General features: G+C 59.6%; 3 protein-coding genes across 7 annotated transcripts; 2 read left to right on the top strand and 1 right to left on the bottom strand.

Annotated features, from left to right (window-relative positions):
- LOC136008192 (zinc finger protein 300-like) lies at nucleotides 1–3,808 on the top strand. Its single transcript, XM_065667075.1, has 6 exons — nucleotides 1–151; nucleotides 847–973; nucleotides 1,654–1,770; nucleotides 1,968–2,078; nucleotides 2,189–2,305; nucleotides 2,811–3,808. The coding sequence occupies exons 1-6, from the start codon at nucleotides 50–52 to the stop codon at nucleotides 3,671–3,673; spliced, it is 1,437 nt and encodes a 478-aa protein (XP_065523147.1). The 5' UTR covers nucleotides 1–49; the 3' UTR covers nucleotides 3,674–3,808.
- A 530-nt stretch (nucleotides 3,809–4,338) lies between these two features.
- LOC136008190 (zinc finger protein 398-like) lies at nucleotides 4,339–9,286 on the top strand. Of its 2 annotated transcripts, none has more exons than XM_065667071.1 (5): nucleotides 4,339–4,401; nucleotides 4,661–5,029; nucleotides 5,843–5,972; nucleotides 6,675–6,794; nucleotides 7,758–9,286. In XM_065667071.1, the coding sequence occupies exons 1-5, from the start codon at nucleotides 4,378–4,380 to the stop codon at nucleotides 8,813–8,815; spliced, it is 1,701 nt and encodes a 566-aa protein (XP_065523143.1). In that variant the 5' UTR covers nucleotides 4,339–4,377; the 3' UTR covers nucleotides 8,816–9,286. The 2 variants fall into 2 exon arrangements, with proteins under 2 accessions (XP_065523143.1, XP_065523144.1); XM_065667072.1 differs by having other exon boundaries at nucleotides 4,346–4,401; nucleotides 4,664–5,029.
- A 1,103-nt stretch (nucleotides 9,287–10,389) lies between these two features.
- Nucleotides 10,390–18,840, bottom strand: LOC136008179 (zinc finger protein 777-like). 4 transcript variants are annotated; one of them, XM_065667038.1, is made up of 8 exons: nucleotides 18,738–18,840; nucleotides 18,030–18,308; nucleotides 17,651–17,777; nucleotides 16,685–16,873; nucleotides 16,159–16,245; nucleotides 15,007–15,261; nucleotides 14,157–14,267; nucleotides 10,390–13,258 (listed from the first exon to the last, which is right to left on the bottom strand). In XM_065667038.1, the coding sequence occupies exons 1-8, from the start codon at nucleotides 18,759–18,761 to the stop codon at nucleotides 12,186–12,188; spliced, it is 2,145 nt and encodes a 714-aa protein (XP_065523110.1). In that variant the 5' UTR covers nucleotides 18,762–18,840; the 3' UTR covers nucleotides 10,390–12,185. The 4 variants fall into 4 exon arrangements, with proteins under 4 accessions (XP_065523110.1, XP_065523108.1, XP_065523107.1 ...); XM_065667036.1 differs by having other exon boundaries at nucleotides 14,157–14,264; nucleotides 18,030–18,311; nucleotides 18,738–18,821; XM_065667035.1 differs by having other exon boundaries at nucleotides 18,030–18,311; nucleotides 18,738–18,821.
- Nucleotides 18,841–19,531: the final 691 nt, after the last annotated feature.

Below are 19,531 nucleotides of genomic sequence, written 5' to 3' on the forward strand. Positions count from 1 at the left end.
GCGCCGCGGGAGACCCGATGCTCATCGTCCCCGGCGCCGTGGTGGGGTCATGGCGGACGTGCGCGCCGTGATCGAAGCGCTGGAGCAGCGGCTGCAGCGGACCGAGGCGGTGCTGAACGACGGGCCGCCCTGGGCGCTGCTGCTGCCCATCGTACGGACCGGCCCGGGGCGCGGGGGGAACCGGTTTGGGGGGGGTGGAAAGCACTTGTGGAGCCGGTGGGGGCTTAAGGACGGTCTGTGGGCTGGCAACGAGCCATGGAGGCATGTAGGGGACTTTTGGGGGCTGGAAGTGGCCGGGGGGGGGCACTCATGTGGTCATTGTGGGGCTGAGCGGTGGCTTGTGGGGCTGGTAATGAGCCATCAGGCCAATTGGGGTGCTGTTGCGTGATGGAGGCTAGGGCCTCTTAGGAGGGTCTGGCCACTTAGGAGGCTGCTGGGAGGTCATGGGAGCTGGGGGTGAGCCTGTGTAGCCACTCGGTGTGCTGTTGTAGGCACTCGGTGTGCTGTTGGGAGGTGATGGGGTCACAAGGGTGAGCCTGTGTGGCCACTTAGGGGCTGTTGTGAGCATGGCTGGGCTGAGAATGAGCCTGGGGGTTGATTATGGGGCCGTTGTGGGGCTGGGAGCTGCTTGTGAGGCTGCTGAGGTGGCTTTTAGGAGACTGGGTGAATCCAGTGGGGCTGCTATGGGGCTGGCAGCTGTTTGGGATGGGCTTTGTGTGACTCCGGCAGGCTTGTGGGGAGCTACTCTGGGGGCTGTTGAAGGGCTGGGGGGCAGTTCTGAGGGGCTGGGAGCTGGCCGGGAGGGGAGACCTTAATCCCTTCTACAGCCCAGCCCTGTGCTCCCAGGTTCCAGTGACATTCGAGGACATCATGGTGCGCTTCAGCGGGGCGGAGTGGGCAAGCCTGGATGATGGGCAGAGGGAGCTGTACCGGACTGTGATGGAGGACAACTACGAGATGCTGGTGTCCCTGTGTAGGCTCCATTTGCACTGGCTTGGCAGCCACTGCCACTGCCTGCAGGACTCTCTCTTGGGGTTACTTTCCTACCTCTTTGTATTTCACTGGGATCTCCAGCCCTCAAATGATCCTCTCAATTCCCTGTCCCCTCTGGCAGCACTCAGGAGGGGGATAGTAAGTGCTGTGTGTCTTCTCCTCGTGGAGAACAGGTTTGCTGATGTCCCTCCGTTGCCATCACAGAAATTCCCTCTCCCACGTCTTGTCTAGATCCTCATGTGGTTTCCCATCAGTGTGGTAGATGTGTCTATCCATCCTGGAATGGGTAGCGGAGCTGGTCAGGCTCCCTTGCTGCAGGGGCAGAGCCAGGCAGGGGAGCAAATCTGGGGCACCTTTTAGGGTGCTTCTGGCTGGGTTTCTAAATGCATGGCCCTCACAGCTGGAAATGAGCTTTCCAAAAAGTTCTGTTAGACTTGATCTTAGGGATCTTTTCCATCCTAACTGATACTATGATTCTGTGACACCCCGCTTACCTCACTTTGTTTTTGATCTCCTCCCTTAGAAGTGCTGTCTGCATCTGTTAAGTCCCTGTGTGCTGGCAGTGGTGCTGCCCCCAGTTGGAGATGAAGCTTTTCTGGGCTGGGCTGAATTTGTGTTGCCTGTGGATGTTGCTCTGATGTCTGTCTTGCTCTTGAGCAGACTGTACCATGTCCAAGCCCGAATTCTTACTTCGGATCGAAAACGAAGAGGAGCTCCACGTGCCGGCAGCGACGGGAGGCCGGGAGGGAGCTGACATGTCCCTGGAGCAAGCTGCAGGTGCGTAACACTGGGTTTTCTCTATACCAGGCTCCTGGCTGCTTACCAGGGTGATTGTGGTTGCTGCCTTCAGCCCTGGGGTCTTCACCCAGTTCCACCCCCCTGCCATAGGCAGGAACACCTTCCAGTAGAGCAGGTTGCTCCAGGCCCTGTCCAACCTGGCTGCTCCTGATGCTGAGTGCCCTTATCCTCCCCAGAGCCAGACAGCCTGAGCTGCACAAGTGACGGTGCTGTGCTGGAGGTAAAAACAGAGTCTTGTGAGGGGACCTATGGGAACCCAGAAGACAGCAGTACTCCTGTGGTCTCAGGCAAGTGCAGCGCACGTGAGTAGCTGCAACCCCTGCTGGCACCAGGGACCCTGCGCCCCTGCCCGGCTCTGTCTCGCCCAGTGCCTTCACTGCTCCTCTTGCCTTCGCAGTGCACGTCCCTCATGAAGCCCTCGGCCAGCCAGCGCTGTCCCCTTCCTGCCCTCTCTCCATGTGCTCCCTGGAAGTAGGGAATCCGAACGACTCTCTGTCGCCTCCCCCTGCAGCAGGTACAGGGGCAGCATCCTTCCTCCCTCCTGGAGCAGCGCTGGCACACTCTGAGAGCAGGAGGAGCTTCCCGCAGGGCTCGCTCTTGGCCAGGGGCTTTTGGGGCAGGGTTTTACATGATTCAGAGGGGCCACGAAAGGGCTCGGGCAGCAACTCGTGCTGCCAGCCTTGAAATCGTAGAGGCCAAGGCATGGCTTGGTGTCAACCAGCCAACCCAGTGGATTTGCCTCAAAGGACAAGCCCTGGTGGTTTTGTTGGACTCCCCCCATCCCACCTCGGTGGCATGTGTCATCTCACACTGTCCCTGGGGTGTATGGGGGGATGAGCTGTAGCTGTGCTTGGTCTTTATGGAGTCTGGGTGGGAAGACACTGAGCTGGAAGAGGGGAGCCGGGTTGAGATTTGTGCTGGCTGTGGAGGGTGGGGTGGGAGGAAAGCCCCTTGCTTTTGATGTCTTGGCCTCACATCGACATAAGGGTGATGTCTGGGCTCTGAATATTTTCCGGCAGATGCTGAGATGGAGATCCCAATGGAGGTACCACAGGAGGATGTTGCTGTGGAGGAGCTGGCAGTGCCTGAAACACCCTCGATATGTCTGGAGGAGGAGGACGTGAAGGATGTGGAGCGCGGTGGCCAAAACTTGGAGGCAGAGCTTCTTGCAGACCCAGGGAAGGGGGCAATGCCGGATGACTGTGGAGCAGTGGCCCAGGCAGATCCCAGCTGCACAGCCACCACCATGGGAGAGCCCGTGGAAGGCTCCTGTGTGGGCCAGCGGAATTCCACCCGGGAGAAGACCTACTCCTGCTCCGTGTGCAGGAAAAATTTCCTGCTTGAGATCAACCTCATCATCCACCAGTGCAGCCACAGCAACTGGGTGCCCTACATCTGCGTCCACTGCGGCCGCAGCTTCATGTCCAAGAGGAAAATCCGACGTCACATGCGGGCCCGGGAGGTCCTGGGGCTGTGCCAGCCCTCGGAGGTGGAATGCTCTGTGTCCCAGCACCGGGGCTGCAGCACTGCCAGGAGGAAGCCGAGCAGCAGCGAATTCCCGCTGCCACCCGGGAACGGGATGTATACATGCAAGGAGTGCATGGAGAACTTCTCCAGCCAGAGCTTCCTGATCGTGCACCAGTGGCAACACAGCCAGGAACACCTCATCCTCTGCCCCTGCTGCAACCAGAGCTTCACCTGGGCCTCGGACTTTGTCCGCTGCCACCAGCCCCACATAGGCGAGCGGCCCTACCAGTGCGGTGTCTGCCAGAAGGCTTTCAAGCGCTACCAGCACCTGGCCATGCACCAGCGGGTCCACGAGCGGCAGAACAGGCCCTACCCCTGCGCAGAGCCGCTGCCTGTGCCCGCGGCACCCATTTAGGTGCGGAGGTGGAAGCGGGAAGTGGAGTCGAAAAAGGGGTGGGAAGCTGGGAGGTCCCCTGGGAATAAGAAGCTGTGGCTGGACTTTCTCCTCTTCCCCTAACTGACTGTGGATGCAAGCATATTGGGTGAAGGGTGGAGCATGGGTGCCATCACCTGGCTGCTCCATGGGGATTGAGGACACCCAACGTTGCAGTGTGTGTGTCATCGTGTGCGCTGCATGGGATGTGCCTCATGCCTGAGCCCTGGTGGGGCAGCTGGGAGCGGGAGCTGCCACGGCTGCGGACATGTGCCTTTTCTGGAGAGTGCCAATAGATGCTGTAGAAACCAGGATACTCCCTCTGGCTGAACGTGGCTTCATGCAGCAGGGGAGGGGGGGAGCATTGGGAATGCTGGTGGGGTGTGATGGGGTGAGGCTGGGGGAGCAGTGGGGGCGAGGAGGGCTTGTGGCCTGGATTAATGGGCAGGAGCTGCGGCCCCTGTATGGAGACGGGATGGGGACAGAAAGGGCATGAAATAGGGACGGAATGGGAATGGGGGTGGGGGTGGGACTGCATGGGATGAGGATGGGACTCGATGGGATGGGACGGGATGGAACGGGATGGGATGGGGGGCCCGTCCCAGTGTGGGCCGGGCGAGGGGCGGCGCTGCGAGCGGGCCGCTAGGGGGCGCTGTGGGGCGGCGTCGGCTGCAGCGCGCGCGGCCATGTCCCGCTGGGGCCCCGCTCAGGTACGGGGGGGGGGGGGGGGGGCGGCTCCTCACACCTTCCCCCCCTTCACCTTCCCTCCCCGGCACCGGGCGGAGGGCACCGGCCATGTCCCGACGCCGGCCCGCCGGGGTGTCAGCCCGCGGTACCTGCCGGCAGGCCCGACCGGGCCCGGAGCCGCTGTGAGGGGCGGGAGGGGCCGGGCCCGGCGGTACCGCGGCGGCCCCGGCGCCGTCCCGCCCCGTCCCCGGGCAGCCTCTCACCGGCCCTCCCGCCCCGCAGCAGGAGCCCGAGTGGGGGCCCGAGGCCTGGCAGCAGCTCGCGATCGCCGGCCCCGAGGGGGCGAAGCCGTCGGCGGTGCCCGAGGTGTCGCTGTGGACGGTGGTGGCGGCGGTGCAGGCGGTGGAGCGGAAGGTGGAGTCGCAGGCGCTGAGGCTGCTGAGCCTGGAGGGCAGAGCAGAGACAGCCGAGCAGAAGGTGACCGGGCTGGAGAAGGCGGTGCTGGACTTCGGCAGCCGGCTGGAGCGCCGCTGGGCCGCCCTGGCCACCCTGCTGCAGGAGAGCTCCCGCCGCCTCGACCACGTCGAGCGCCAGCTCCAGCACCGCGGTGGGCCCGGGCCCGGTGTGGTCCTTGCTGGGGACGAGCCCAAGGTAATGCCAGGGATGAGCTTTGGTTGACGGGGATGAGCCCGCGGTGACAGGGATGGGCTCCAGGTGATGGGGACGAGACCAAGGTAACTGGGGATGAACACCAGGCACCTGGCTGAGCCCAAGGTGATGGGGACATGCCCACGGTGATGGCGATGAGCCCATAGTGACAGGGGTGAGCCTACGGTAACAGTGGCAATGAGTCCTGGGTAACAGGGACGAGCCCATCATGAGCCCAGGTGTTGGGGATGAGCCCAAGGTAGTAGGGACAAGCCCCAGCCTATGGGGACATGCCTGCGGTGACGAATGGGGACAAGCTCCAGCTAATGGAGACATGCCCAAGGTAACAGGGTTGAGCACCAAATAACAAGGATGTGCCCAAGGTGACAAATGGGAATGAGACCCAGTTAACAGGGACATGCTTAAGGCAATAGAGATATACCCCAAGTGACCATATGGCCAGTGAGATGTGACACTGGCTCTCGTGGGGACCTGCACAGAGCAGCTTGGTCATGGTTCCGCTGGTGCTCCAGCACACCAAGGCAGCAGGCAGAGAATTCTTGCTATTCCCTGTCCTCAGTGAAGACGGGAAGCAGGACACAACCTCCCTGCGCATTTTCAGCCTGTTGGCTCCTACTGGTCACCTTGCCAGTGGGCCAGTGCCTGTGTGAGGGGGTTGCTGCTCACCCAGCTCCTTTCCATCGGAGCTGTGGGGCTGGCACTGCTTTACCCACAGTCTGCTTTCCTGGGGGACTGGTGGAGATCGGCGAGTGCCCAAGGTGGGAAGCACCAAGGTGGTGCCATATGTGATTTCAGATGCCAGCCGCATGCGAGGATGAGGTGGCAGGTTTGCCAGAGCAGGAATGGGGGAGCATGGACAGCCAGCAGAAGGAGATCTCCAGGATGGCGATGAAGGGGAATTACGATGAGGCTGGAGTCTTCCTTGGTGAGGATTGGTCTCTACTCACGTGTCAGACATGTTGTCATCCCCTTGGCTGGCTCCAGCTTACGACTGTATGTAGGCTGCTGTGTTGTCTGGGTGTTCAGAGAACAGGTAGTGAGGGGTGACGCCTTTACACTTTTCAGGTGCCCCTTAGCTGGGGGTGACAGCTGTGCCTCGTGCTCACCCTGCACATCCGAAGGACACCAGCAGTGCTATCTGGGGCTGCTCAGACACCAGGAGATGGTCCTCTGTCAGCCCCAGCTTCCCTGTGGCGGCAGAGGAGAGCCCTCCTCACGTGCTCAGGGCAGTGTGTGGTGGGGATTCTGGGTGATGTGCCCGTGCTGTGTCGTGCAGCCTGCATTCATGCACCATTTTTTTGCCAGGACATGGGCTGTACATCTGCCACCCTGTAGGGCTTTGCTGCAGCCAGTCCTGGATTTTAACACTTACTGCTTTTGACTGAAATTTTAAAGGCTGAGCGCCTGACAGTCACCTCTTCTTGGGGTAACTGAAATCACTTGCCTGGTTGGGCTGACACCAGCCTGCTTGCTCAGATGGCACGGGGAAGTCAGAGCAGCTGCTCTGGGAATCCAGGACCCCTCTGGGCACCCCACAGCTCCCACTGTGTGAGAACAGTCCTTTATTGAGGGGAACTGGTGCTGGTCACCACCATCAGTGATTCATACCACCAACTCCTCCTTCCAGGGCCTGCGGATGCCAGCTCCAAACCCACTCTGCTGCTGCCAGCCGAGGATAGGGAGGATCCGGGTGCGAGGACCCAGGGGCTGCCGGACGAGGGATCAATGCTGGGGCACCTCGGCTGCAGTGAGTCACAGCCATGAAGGCTGAGAGCATGCAACAGGGACACAACAGGGCTAGGCAGGGTCGGCACTGGGTACATTGCTCCAGTGCTGCCCGCACACTGCCACTGCCTGCCCACAAAGTGAGGGGCATGGGGCCTGCCCGCTGCTCCCACTAGAGATGGGGCCAGCCAAGCCCAGCATGTCCCTGCAGGGAGCGTTTCCAGTTTTGCATGGGGTCAGAAGGTGCTGGGAATTTAAGCCATGTGACTGGGGCTTCCTTAACACTTTTAAGACCAAATGTTTAAGCCCAGAAGAGCCCCCTTGCCAAAATGAATGGAAAATGATGCCACATCCCTGGAAGTGATGCCCCATCCGTGGAAGTGCTCAAGGCCAGGTTGGACGAGGCTTTGAGCAACCTGGTCTAGCGGAAGGTGTCCTTACCTGGGGCAGGGGTTGGAACTGGATGAGCTTTAAGGTCCTTTCCAACCAAAACCATTCTATGATTCTACGATTCCATGAAAATAGGGAGGCCTGGGCAAGGCTTGGTGAGAGGGTGCCTCTGTGGCTGTTTGCCTGCAGATGGACTCTCCCTCCTGATCCTGGAAGGTTTTGCTTTGCTCCTTTTCCCCAGATTCAGCCACCTAAACTCTGCCATTCCTGACAAAACTCCTTCCAGGACAGAGCGCTCTGCAGCCTGCACTTTGCCTTCCCGTTTCCTCTGTTTTGGTTTATTTATTTATTGCATTGTCAGTCCACCAAACGTCCCTGAAGTTCAATGGGATACCCTGATAACCCCTAAGAGGTGCCAGCACCCTCTCCACCACCTCATATGTCCTTCTCCGACTTTGCTCTTGGTAAACCCTTCCCATTTGACTTCTAATGCCACACTTGCTGCTTCATCTTGGTGATGTGCTTGCTCCTGCTCCTGGAACTGTGAGCATGGGAGAGCTTTCCTTGCCAGGAATGAATTGCTGTGTCTTGGCAGGTGAGAACATTGTGATCAAGACAGAAGAGCAGCAGCCCCAGGAGGAAGGACCACAAGTCCTGGCTCTGCCCCAGGCACCCTCGCTGAGGCTGGAAGAGGAGGTTCCCCTGAGCCAGGAGCAGCCGGTGCCCTGGGAGCACCACGCTGCCGTGGATGAGCAGAAGGCAGCAGGATCGGGCTTAGGGGACTTCTGCACACACGAGACCACCCAGCTTGAATTTAAGCCCGTGGTGGTGCCGGTGGAAGCTCACCCTGCCCCAGGCTTGCCCTTCCCAACAGAGCATGTGCTTGGTGTGGGGAATGACCAGCCATTTGCCCTGCCCCAGGGCATGCCGCTGGGAGCAGAAACCAGTGCGGAGGTGGCCTCAGCTCAGCTCAGCTCGGAGGAGCATCGTCCTTGCGCCGGGGGGGAAGAGCCCTGCGCGCTCCCGCTGGGCTGGAAGAGCGCCCGGCTGAAGCGCAACCTCCTGGCGCGGCAGCAGAGCAAGGCGAGGAAGAGCAACGGCTCCTTCATCTGCACAGCCTGCGGGAAGAGCCTGGCCCATCACGCCGCGCTGCTGCGGCACCAGCGCCTGCACACGGGCGAGCGCCCCTTCCAGTGCCCTGCCTGCGGGAAGAGTTTCAACGAGAAGTCCAACCTCAACAAGCACTACCGCATCCACACCGGGGAGCGCCCCTACCGCTGCCCTGCCTGCGGCAAGGGCTTCATCCAGAAGCACCACCTCCAGAAGCACCAGCGCATCCATGGCGTGCAGCTGCGGGGTGGCTGGGCAGGCCGGGCCCCACGGGCCAGCGCTGCCGGGGAGCGGCTCTACCGCTGCATCGAGTGTGCCGAGAGCTTCCCCCAGAAGGTCTCGCTGGAGGAGCACCAGCGCCGGCACACGCAGCAGCGGCCCTTCCAGTGCAGCGGCTGCACCAAGAGTTTCCGGCACCGGCAGTCTCTGAACCACCACCAGAAGATCCATGCTGTGGCCAGCTCTCCTGCTGTCAGCTTGCCAAGCCAGGACCGGGAGCTGGAGACCAGCCCCTGCGCTGCATTGACGCAGGATAATCGGTAGCGTGAGGGGTGCACAAGGGAAGGGGCAGTGTTTTGTTTCTCCGGGCTGCTCTGCAGAGGTGCGGCAGCCTCTGCCAATGGAACACACGAGGTGGCTGGTTTCACACCGCTGTGGCACTGTCCACAACACCGTGGGGCTGGTGGTACCGCCATGGGGCTCTGCACCGCTTGGGGCTCCAGGAGGAGGAGGAAGGAGGAAGGCTGGAGGAAGGCTGAAGTGCTCTGCAGGCAGCAAAACATGCAGGGGGTGAAGAGGCTGGCCTGAGCAGTGGTGGAGGTTCTGGGATCCGGAGCTGAGCCAGGTTGTGCCGCTGCCCTGTGATGAGGGAATCTGGCTGAGGAGGAGCCACGTTGGGCACTGCGGGGTGGTTGAACTCAGGGTTATTGAACACCACCAGCATGGCGGGGGTGCGGGGTAGAGGCTGGTCAGCAGCTGGGGAAGAGACACGGATAAAAGACTGGGCTGATGTGGTCTCCTGGTGCGCTCTGGGCTGCTGGGGCAGGGAGAGGGGACCTGTGGGTACATGGCCCATGAGTTACAACTCACACCTTGACATGGTTGCAGTCGGGTGTGTGGCTCCTGCTCTGCCACCCTGCCACTTCCAATCGCTTGCTCGGGGGGGGGAAGAAGAGCCCGGCTGTCACCCTGGTGTCAGGCACCCTGAGGATGGTTCCTCGCAATTCATACAAACCAGGAGCCCAAGTGCAACTGGGCCTTGGGCTGCCCTCGGCAGCTGCTTCCTTCTTGGCCAGGAGGGCAGGAATCTGAAGCTGCCCCACGGTAACGCAGAGCTGCCTGATGGGGTTGCCAGTCACAGCCTGTTCTGGGGATATGGGCCCCATGGCAATTCCTGGAGTGCTGAGGGATACCTCCCTCCTCCCTGCAGCCCTGCCTGTGGCAGTCAGGGCCACTCCATTGCCAGTCCTTTCTCAGTCCCTTTGGGTACTCAAATCTCCTGCATTCCAAAGGCTCAACCTTCCTGGCCAGGGTCCTGAGGCAGTGCTTGTGTCCCCTCGCTTTGGCCCTCACACAGCATGGCAGCTACATCCACTGAGGGTGTCCCCATGGCTTTGGTGGCCATTTCAAGTACTAGCAGAGCCCTGGAGCTGGAGAGGAGGGCCTGCCCCCCTGCCGGGCCCTGGGGCACACACCAGGGTGCTGAGTCCAGCACAAGGGACTGGGGTAAACTGGGGAGTGTCCAGCAAGGACTGGGACAGTGGCAAAGGGCCAGTGTCCCCTGCAGTGGTGGCTCATGGGCTCCTCAGTGTGATGAGAAGGGAGCAGAGGCTGTGATCCTTTATGATCCTGCTGCCCTAGGCACAGTCCTGCTTTCCGGACTCTCCCAGCCCCACTGCGCAGCTGCAGTGGCAGATGACAGCCCCGTGCCTTCCCCACACATTCACCCGTGGGACATTGCCTGGGATCTTGGCCAGCCACCATACACAGAAGGGGGTGATGGAGCTGCTAGTGATGACTCCCAGGCTGAAGCTGCCCTTTGCCTCATTCTGTCCAGGCCAAGGCAGGTTACTCCTGCACCAGCCAGGCACAGGGGTGCCATGCACATCAGGCAGATGTACAGACAAATACTTTATTGATTCCATAGCCTGAGAAAAGGGGCTGGGATTTCATAGGAAATGCTGGTCCCAATCACGACAGCTTCAAAGGAAAAGCCCTGGCCAGGGCAGTTGGCCAGAGGGAGAGGCTGGCCCCTCCATGCCCCTTGTGCTGGCCTCAGAGGCATCACCCACCAGCAAAACCATCACACATGGCATTGGAACCTACATGGGAGCTCTGCCCAGACTGGGATAACCAGTGCTGTCACTACCACACACACCACTGCTCCAGACTCATCACCACACGGCCATGAAGCATTAATGGCCCTGGTATCCTGCAGTGCTCTGCTGCAGGCAGCCCCAGCCCTTCGAGGCCAATGTGTGTGGCACCGTCACCCCCTCATGGCAAACGCTGCATCCAGGCACTGCAATCCCAGGAGACAGGAACTGAGTGAGAAACCATCCCAGAGGAGCAGTGGGAAGTCTTGGGTGTCCCCAGGGAGCAGCAGTGACACTGCCACGCCTCCCGCAGGAGTCGCCAGGAATGAGAAATGGGATAAAAGCAGACTGCTGCTCCGTGCGACCTGCATGGAGGAGTACGCAGACTTGGGGGTGTCAAATAATTACACCAAGCAACGAAGAAAGAAAACAATCCTGAACAGAAAAACTAAACTCAAGAGTCTCAGCAGCTCCTCTGGGCTGCATGGTGCTACCTTGCTCTGTACATGTCTAGTGTGAGGTGTCCCTGCCCATGGCAAGGGGTTGGGACTTGATGATCTTAAGGTCCTTTCCAACCCAAACCATTCTATGATTCCATGATTCTGGGGCTGCTGGGCCTGGCTTCCATCGCTTACCAGGCTTCCATTACCCGCCTGCCTCAGGCCAGGCCTTGTTCCAGAAGCCATTTGAGGTAGCAGAACTAGTCCTCCTTGGGATTAGTTACAGCGGGATTTTGCACATGACTAAAGGAGACAACGTGCAGTTTGGAGAGCAAGGGCTCCCTTCTTTCTGCAGTGGGACCAGGTGACAGCCAGTCCTGATGCGTGGCAGCTGCCATGAAGTGGGGCGTTCCTTGCGTGGAGTGCTGTAGTGCTGCAGGAGTCACCTTACCTGTGAAGTGCACCTGTGCAGGCTGGTCCTGAGAGGACTGACACTCACAGGCTCCTGCGGGCTGGCCTTGTTGCCAGAAGGGGTGTTGCTGGGACCCTGAAATCACCTGCAGTACCCTCACGGGAGGAAAATGTTATGGTTTGATCTGTTCTATGGATCTTCCAATGCAGATTTCGTCACCAGGGTGGGGTATCAGCCAAGCATGGCCAGTATACGGTGGGGTCTCAGAGATGCCACGCTCTCTTCATCCAGCGTCCTGGTCAATGAACTTTGTCAGTGAAGCATTCTTTGGGAATCTTGCCTGGCTCACTGGCTTGATTCCCTTCCCTCTGTCCTCTTTACCATGTCATTGTGCTTCCACACACGAGGGGCCATCAAGTAACGGGTCATCAGCTGCTGCTTGCAATTCCTCTCTCTGGCTGCAGTAGATGTAGCTGATGATTCCCCAGGAAGGTCTGCTTGGGAAAACTTGGGGCATAAGCCAGTAGACACAAGAGTCTGAGGAATGGCAAAGCGGTTTGGATCACTGGAGGCTTCTGTAATTTGCTGCTTATGGTGCCTCCAAGCTTATGGTTCCTTCTACAATTCTGGAAAGCTCCTAAAATCCAATGGACAGATGGTTCACAATCCCAGCGTCTCACCATGTGCAGTATCAGCGCTCATGCAGTTCTCCTCTGAGCTCACGAGCAGTTTGGCTCTGCCCGTTATCATTTTGCCATCAGCTTCGAAACCACTGCCCTGTTCCCCAGCCTAACCACAGGCTGGACGCCTTGCCCAGCCCAGCCATGGGAGCTTATGTCCAGCCTGAGGTCTGCCAGGCCGAGCGGGAGCGCGTTTGCTGGTACAGCTTTGGCTGCCGGGCTCGTGGTCCTCTCAGATGCCTCAGCTGCCGAGGGAGGAACACTCCTGCTCGTGGGCACCTCTGGGGCTTCTGGCGGCTGGGGCTGCTGGGACACTGGCACGCTCTGCTGGACTGCAACCACAGCCTTCTGGCGCTCGTGTATCTTCTGGTGGCGCAAGAGGTGGGTTTTGCGGGTGAAGCACTTCTTGCAGATGGAGCAGCAGTACGGCCTCTCCTGCGTGTGGGTCCGCAGGTGCCGATGGAGGTTATAGGTGCAAGAGAAGATCCTTTTGCAAAGGTTGCATTTCATTACAGGCTTCTTCTGAGACCTGGGGCTCTGCTGCCGGGGGACACACGTGCTGGACAGGCTCGGGCTGTCCACCTCCTCCTTGGGCTGGGCTAGCCAGGGCCCTCCCCCTGCATAGGTCCTGCTGGCCAGGCTGCGGGCATCTCTGCAGAGAGCCCCACAGAACTTCCCCCGGGGCCGGATCCTCAGCTCGGGGTGGACATTCCCCCAGACCTTGGCACCAAAGGCCCTGTCTTTTATGTGGATGCTCTGGTGAAGGTCGAGGTGGCGTTTGTCCGTGAAGCTGATCTCGCACATGGCGCACTCGTAGGGCCCCTCTTTGGCGTGGCTCCGCTGGTGAATGATGAGGTTGATCTTCAGGCGGAAGCGCTTCCCACACTCGGTGCAGGGGTGCGACCACTCGCGCACGTAGCCGCGCCGGCAGTTGCCCATCAGCAGGCTGCTGCTCGCGCACCGGCTCAGCTTCTTCTTGCTCCTGGCCTTGCCCTGCTCGCTTTTGGGGCCGTTGGGGAAAGCCGTGTTGGAAGAGGCTGCAGAAACCCCTTGTAACACCGCAGGCTCCTCTTCCTTCACCTTGATGTTTTTAGAAGCTTTGTCACGTGCCGGTTCCTTTCCCGTTAATAAACCTTCCTCTGAAACAGAACACGCGCGTTGGTGATTCACATTCACCAGACAAACCCAGGTTAAGTTCCAAAGCACTGAGCGGGTTTTTTACCTATCCGGGAGCTACCACCAACTGTGAGAGCAGAGTTTGGAAAGGCACGGGTGGTGCCACCACAACGTCCTGAGCCACTCCGTGTGGTCTCAGGGGGTCCCAGGAAGAACCAGGCTGTGGTCTGCTGCCATGCCAGCACTGAGGCATCTGCCTCCAAAACCATGACAGCAGTGACAGCCACAAGATGTAGCAGGAAAGAAGGTCACTGAAGAACTGACAGCCTGCAGTACTATGAGCTCTTCACTTCTGCTGAGCTTGGGTCTGCCAGCAAACCCCAAATGTTGTGTCCAAACCAGCCCTCCTTGTGAGGGCTGTGGCAAACTACCCACCTCCCCTGCAGCCCAGCCATTGAGCTGGCGTGAGCCATTCCTGGAACCGGTGCCAGAAACAGGTTCCGAGCCCCTGACGAGGGAAGTGCTCTGTGTATTAGCTTGCCAAGGCTTCAGGACCAGAACAGGGGGTGTCTGCACACAGCCACCCTGCTTCCTGCACACCCTGCTCCCAGCATGGAGAACTGGGCCATGCCACAGGAAGCTCAAGGCCAGCTCTATGACAGCACAGCAGAGCTGGAGGAAGGAAGCGTGCTACCACTGCCAGCTCTCCCTCAGTTTCTGATAGAAGGAACTGCAACTGGCCTGTAGCTCTTTCCACACAGATGATGGGGCTGAAACGGCCAACACCAGTCCCCTGCCTTGCTCAGTGATCAAAGGGAGGCTTGAAACTTTCTTCTCCCTCCCCATTTCCAGCACATTAGTGAGCCCGGAGCTGCCTCCTGCCTGCAGAGGCCTGTGTCTCCCCAGCCTACAGTTACTCACTGGTGCTGGGCTCAGCCGGGCTCTCTCCCATCTCTGGCTGATTCTCACTCCGCAGCTGTTTTTTCTGTGCACTCAGGGACATGACATTCATCACCAGGATGGGGAGATCTGCTGGCAGAAAAGAGCAATTGTAAAGACCCGTGGAGAGCTCCCATCTTTCTGCTTTGGTGGGATACTGTGTTGGGAGCATGGAGAAGAGGCAGAGAAAGCGGCAGCTCAAGAAGCCATGACATGTTTTAGCAGGGGAGGTTTAGGTTGGATATTAGGAACCTTTTCTTCATCAAAGGGTTGTCAAGCATTGGAACAGGCTGCCCAGGGATGTTGGGGTGTCACCATCCCTGGTGGTATTTACAAGACTTGTGGTGCTTTAGGGACATGGGTTTGCAGTAGCCTCGGCAGTGCTGCTTTAACGGTTGGACTCAATGATCTTAAAGGGCTTTTCCAATCCAGACAATTCTGTGATTCTATGGAAAGCACGTGAGGTGTTAGAAGGAACAGGAGTGAAGCCATACACAAGGACCAGAAGAAGAGGGAGGGCTGGGAGGAGAGAAACCAAGGTGCTATGTGCTGTCACCTCTGGAGGGCAGCCTCATCCCTCCTAAACCCTTCCTCATCAATTCCACGGGCAGCATTCCCACATTCCCTTGGGTTCAACGCCTTGAACCCTCTCTACTTTTCCATGGCAGCACCTTGACAACACACCCCAAGGCTTCTGGCTTTCCCTGCTGATGCTCCATTTAAGCACAGTGACCTGCTGTGCCCTCTCCAACAGACCTGCTGGGAGCCCTCCTGAAAGCTGGGACAGGAACAGCCTGGGGAAACACATCCCACTGGCACCCACCAAACTCACCTCCGTTACCTTCCACAGGGTCTTTATCTTTTCTCAAAGCCTTTTTCACCTGGTTCATCTCTTCTGGCATCTGTTGGGGCTTCTGACCATCCGTAATGCCTGTCTGAGAAGCCTTCTGCCTGGCTCTACTGCGTGTCTCTGGGGGCTCATCACCCACCCTGGCGCGTCTACGTGGGAGCTTTGGGACATCTTTGGCAGGGACCTCTTCATTCCTCTTGGTCTGGGAGGGGATGTCAGGCTTGGACACGGTATTCTCTGCTCAGGGGGCAGAGGACAGTGTGTTTTATTAGGAACTGGCTGCACTTTTATCCTGTCAAACTCCAGAAGCGATGCTTCTCTCCCTACCCTGGAGCTGGCAGGAAATGCAGGCAACTGATCTGAGTTACTGAGAAGATCTTCAGTAAGAGAACATGAAAATCCCCAAGGAGAGGGGCAGCCTCTCTCTAGGCAACATCTTTTTTCTCCCTTCCTGGGAGCACTTGACAAACCAACCCCCAAAGACACACCCGGGGTTAGTATCGTTTCTGGTAGTGCCCCCCAAAGGATGGAGCCTGCCCTTTGCCCCTCCTCAGCACTCACCCAGCCTCTCCTGGGGCTTCTTTCACCCCCAACTCACCAGTCCTGCAGGAACGAGCTCTCCATCACAGCTCTACCCACGTCTCCTCTTCTCCTGGCTCTGCCAGGGTCTGCCCATCCCTTTCCAGCCTTCACACTGAACAACTGATTTTCCAGCTCTCCCATGCCACGCCACCCGGCTCTCCTCACTTCTGCTCCCCAACAGCACTAGCAGGGCTGCTCCAGCCTCCTCCTCTGTCCTGGTTTAAGCCCAGCTGGTAACTCAGAACCACACAGCCTCCCGCTCACTCCCCCCCAGCATTCTTCCTTTCCCCCATTCCTGAAGGGATGGGGAGGAGAATCGAAAGAATGTAACTCCCACGGGCTGAGATAAGAACAGCCCAGTAACTAAGGGATAACACAAAACACTACTGCTGCCACCAATAATAATAATAATAAGGGAAATAACAAGGGAAGAGAATACAACTGCTCACCATTCGCCGACCGACACCCAGCCCGACGGAGCAGTGATCTAACCCTTCCGGGTAACTCCCCCCAGTTTATATACCAGACACGATGCGCTGTGGTATCGAATACCTCTTTGGCTAGTTTGGGTCAGGTGTCCTGTCTCTGCTTCCTCCCGGCTTCCCCTCCTCCCTGGCAGAGCGTGAGGCTCACAAAGTCCTTGGTCAGAGTAAACATTACTGAGTAACAACTAAAAACATGGGTGTTATCAGCACTGTTCCAAGGCTGAAAGTCAAAACCACGGCACTGCACCAGCTGCTAAGGAGGAGAAAAATGACTGCTGCTGCTGAACCCAGGACACTGCAGGTTCCCAGGCTCCTCCCTTCCAACTGTGTCTCCTCCCTCACTGAGGCAAGCAGGAGCACTTTTGGAAGGCCAAGGTTCATGCGTGCAATCAGGTAAAGGAGGATTTCTGAACTGCATGGAAACAGGACTGGAAGGGATCACAAGACCCAGGCCCCTCCACTCCGAGCTCCATCCCAGCCCCTCCCAACGGGCTTTGTCTGTTTTTCTCATGGGATTCATCTGACTGAGCATAAATATTCGTGATAAAGCTGAGACAGGAAGCTCCAGGTCTTCCTGGCACCACCTCACTCACCTTTGTTAGCTTCCATGGGAACTTCGTCTTCTTCCAAAGCCTCTTCCGCCTGGTCATTGTCCTCTGGTGCCTTTGGGGGCTCCTGATCCTCTCTGACGCATGTCTGGGGGGGCTCCTGGCCATCTTTGGTGCAGAGCTCCTCACCCCTCTCGATCCGGCAGAGAATGTCAGGCTTGGACACGGCATAGTCTGCTCAGGGGGCAGAGGACAGTGTGTTTTGTTGGGAACTGCCTGCACCTCTATTCCATCAACCTCCCAGCCATTTCCAGGCAATCCTTCTCTCCCTAACCCCGGATGATGCAGAAAGGGAGTGCTGTGTTCTTGCCCTGTGGCAGGACCCACCTGTGAGCACAGCTGGAGCTCAGCTACAGAGAAGCTCTTAAGTAACAGAACATGAACTAAAATCTCAAGGAGCGGGAAAGGCTTTGTCCTGAATGCTTCCTCCCATTCCAACTCTAACAGTGACTTCAAGAGCAATTCTTGAGCTACCGATCTGGTGTTAGGACAGAAAAGTCTCTCACAGTGCTGAACACACCGAACACAAGAACTAGTTCAAGATGCAATTATCACATTTCACCCAAGTAATTCCTGCACTGTGCTGGAAGCTCACGATGCTTCCTTGACCCTCGAAACCCATTTGCATTGGGTTTCCATTGGAAACATCACCTCACATAGATTATTCTTTTTTCAGTAGATATTGTTTGTATTGTTATTGCTACTATTATTTCTGACAGACAATTCCTGATAGAATGGTTTGGGTTTGAAAGGATGTTAAGATCAGCCAGTTCCAAACCCCCTGCCATGGGCAGGAATGCCTCACACAAGACCATGTCGCCCAAGACTCTGGACCCTGCCCATTCTTGACAAGCAGGAGGCAGGGGAGGCAGGTGGTTTTGACTGCTCAGGACAAGCTTTGCTCCCTGCAGGCTGTGGCAGGCAACACCCAGCCCACCCCGTGTACCTTACCCAGGGAGATCAGGGTCTCGTAGTTGCCCCTCATCACAGCCCTGTACAGATCCTTCTGCCAACAGTCCAGTTGCTCCCACTCCTGCTCATTGAAGTACACCGAAATGTCATCGAACGTCAGTGGCACCTGGAATCACAAGGATCACACACTCAGCCACTTCCAATGTCATTAAACAACTGGAAACACACAACCACACTGGAAACCTGCGTGTGGCTGGCTCGGCTTTGGCTGCTGGAGCTCGGCATGTCCAGCCACATCACGGCTGCTGCACCCCGAGCCCAGGACTCACAGGCGCTCAGCCTGGATCACTCCAGTGCTCCCTAACCCCCCTGTGCAAGCTCAGCAGGTGCTCCCAGGGGCCAGGCTGGACACCGTTACCTTGGGGATCTCACCCCGGGAGCCGGGGGGCAGCCGCAGGATCCAGAAGTTCCTGTTCTTGAGGAGGTTCTCCACGTTGTCGAGCCGCTGCTGGAGCTGCCCATAGTCCTGCAGGAGGCTGCCCAGCGCTGCCAGGTTGCTGCGCAGCTCCCCGACCAGGTTCTCGCAGGCCAGCAGCCTCCGTTCTGCCCTCTCCGTCCGGCTCCACAGCTCCCGCAGCTGCTGGGCCTCAGCCTGCCCCGCTGCAGCCCGTGGCCCCATGGCCTGCACCGCCTTCTGCTGCTGGGCACCCAAGTGCCAGGGGAGAAAAGGGAGCTGAAGGGGGAGGCCATGCCCTGGCCAAAGGGCAGCCAGGGCCTGGAGACCCACTCGTGGTGCCCCCCCTCAAGGGACTGCCACAGCCCCCGGGGGACCTGCCACCCCTGACTGCCCCCCCCCCCCCAGGGCCCAGTACCCCTGAGGGACACCCCCAAGCAGGACCTCCCCCGGTACTGGCATCCCTGGGGGGTCCCGCCCCACCTCCCCACGAGCTGCCTCCCCTGGGACCCCTCCGTCGCCCCAGGACCAGCACCCCTGAGGCACCACCCTTCCAGCCCCACCTCGCCCAGGGACGGGCCCCCTGGCCCCCGGCTGTGTGGCCGCGGGTCCGGCCTGGCGCTGGGCCCGGGCAGAGCCGTCCCGCGGCGCCCGGCGCGACGGGGCCCTCACCTGAGCGGAGCCCCGGCGGGACATGGCGCTCCGGACCGGACCCGCGCGCCCTGCGGCAGCGGCGGGCAGCCAGGAAGCACCGCCTGAAGGGGCGGGGCCCCGCGGGGTGAGAGCGCCCCCTTGCGGCCGGGAGGAGAAGGAGGCGGCGGGACGGAGGGGCCCGGCTGTGACTCCGGGGCGCGGCGGTACTGGGGCGCCGACCCCAGCGCCACCAAGGCACGGACCCCACTCACTGTCCCGGTGCCCCCGGTGCCACCGGCCCCCTGCGCTCCACGGGCTCCCCGGTGCCACCGGGACCCAGTGCAACCGACCTCACGCACCCTATAGGATGTCCCGGGCCCCCCCAGCACCATCGACCCCATAGGCTGTGCCAATCGCCCGGTGCCCCTGAACCCCGAAACTCTCGGTGCCACCGAACCCCGCACCTCATTGTTCCGGTGCCACGGACCACAGGTGCCACCGACACCCTGCACTCCACAGGCTCCCCCGGCACTCCCGGTGTCACCGGCCCCAGGAGCCTATAGACTCCCCTGTCCCCCGGTGCCACCCATCCCGCACGCCACAGTGTGCCCCGCACCCGCCGGTGCCACCGAGCCCCGGACCGCGTTGGCTGTCCCAGTGCCACCGAGCCCAGCCCCACACCCCCCGCCGGACGCCCCGTGCCGCGCCGGTCCCTCGGGGCCACCGCACCCCCCGCTCCGGGGACGGGATGAGCCCGGGCACCGGCACCGGCGCTGCCCCACCGGGGAAGGGGGGAGAGGGAGAGGGGGCACCTGCCCGGAGCTGCTGCCCCG

The sequence above is a fragment of the Lathamus discolor genome, chromosome 2 (assembly GCF_037157495.1).
Source record: "Lathamus discolor isolate bLatDis1 chromosome 2, bLatDis1.hap1, whole genome shotgun sequence".
In the NCBI taxonomy this organism is placed as follows: Eukaryota; Metazoa; Chordata; class Aves; order Psittaciformes; family Psittacidae; genus Lathamus; species Lathamus discolor.

What these genes read in the sequence shown, in the direction of transcription:
- LOC136008190 (XM_065667071.1), top strand. Translation starts at nt 4,378, where the DNA reads ATGTCCCGCTGGGGCCCCGCTCAG. An exon ending in CCCGCTGGGGCCCCGCTCAG is followed by an intron (nt 4,402 to 4,660) that starts GTACGGGGGGGG and finishes CCCGCCCCGCAG; the next exon opens with CAGGAGCCCGAGTGGGGGCC. An exon ending in TTGCTGGGGACGAGCCCAAG is followed by an intron (nt 5,030 to 5,842) that starts GTAATGCCAGGG and finishes ATGTGATTTCAG; the next exon opens with ATGCCAGCCGCATGCGAGGA.
- LOC136008192 (XM_065667075.1), top strand. Translation starts at nt 50, where the DNA reads ATGGCGGACGTGCGCGCCGTGATCGAAGCGCTGGAGCAGCGGCTGCAG. An exon ending in GGGCGCTGCTGCTGCCCATC is followed by an intron (nt 152 to 846) that starts GTACGGACCGGC and finishes CTGTGCTCCCAG; the next exon opens with GTTCCAGTGACATTCGAGGA. An exon ending in GTCGCCTCCCCCTGCAGCAG is followed by an intron (nt 2,306 to 2,810) that starts GTACAGGGGCAG and finishes ATTTTCCGGCAG; the next exon opens with ATGCTGAGATGGAGATCCCA.
- LOC136008179 (XM_065667035.1), bottom strand. Translation starts at nt 18,761, where the DNA reads ATGTCCCGCCGGGGCTCCGCTCAG. An exon ending in CCCGCCGGGGCTCCGCTCAG is followed by an intron (nt 18,312 to 18,737) that starts GTGAGGGCCCCG and finishes TTGGGTGCCCAG; the next exon opens with CAGCAGAAGGCGGTGCAGGC. An exon ending in CCCGGGGTGAGATCCCCAAG is followed by an intron (nt 17,778 to 18,029) that starts GTAACGGTGTCC and finishes TTGTGATTCCAG; the next exon opens with GTGCCACTGACGTTCGATGA.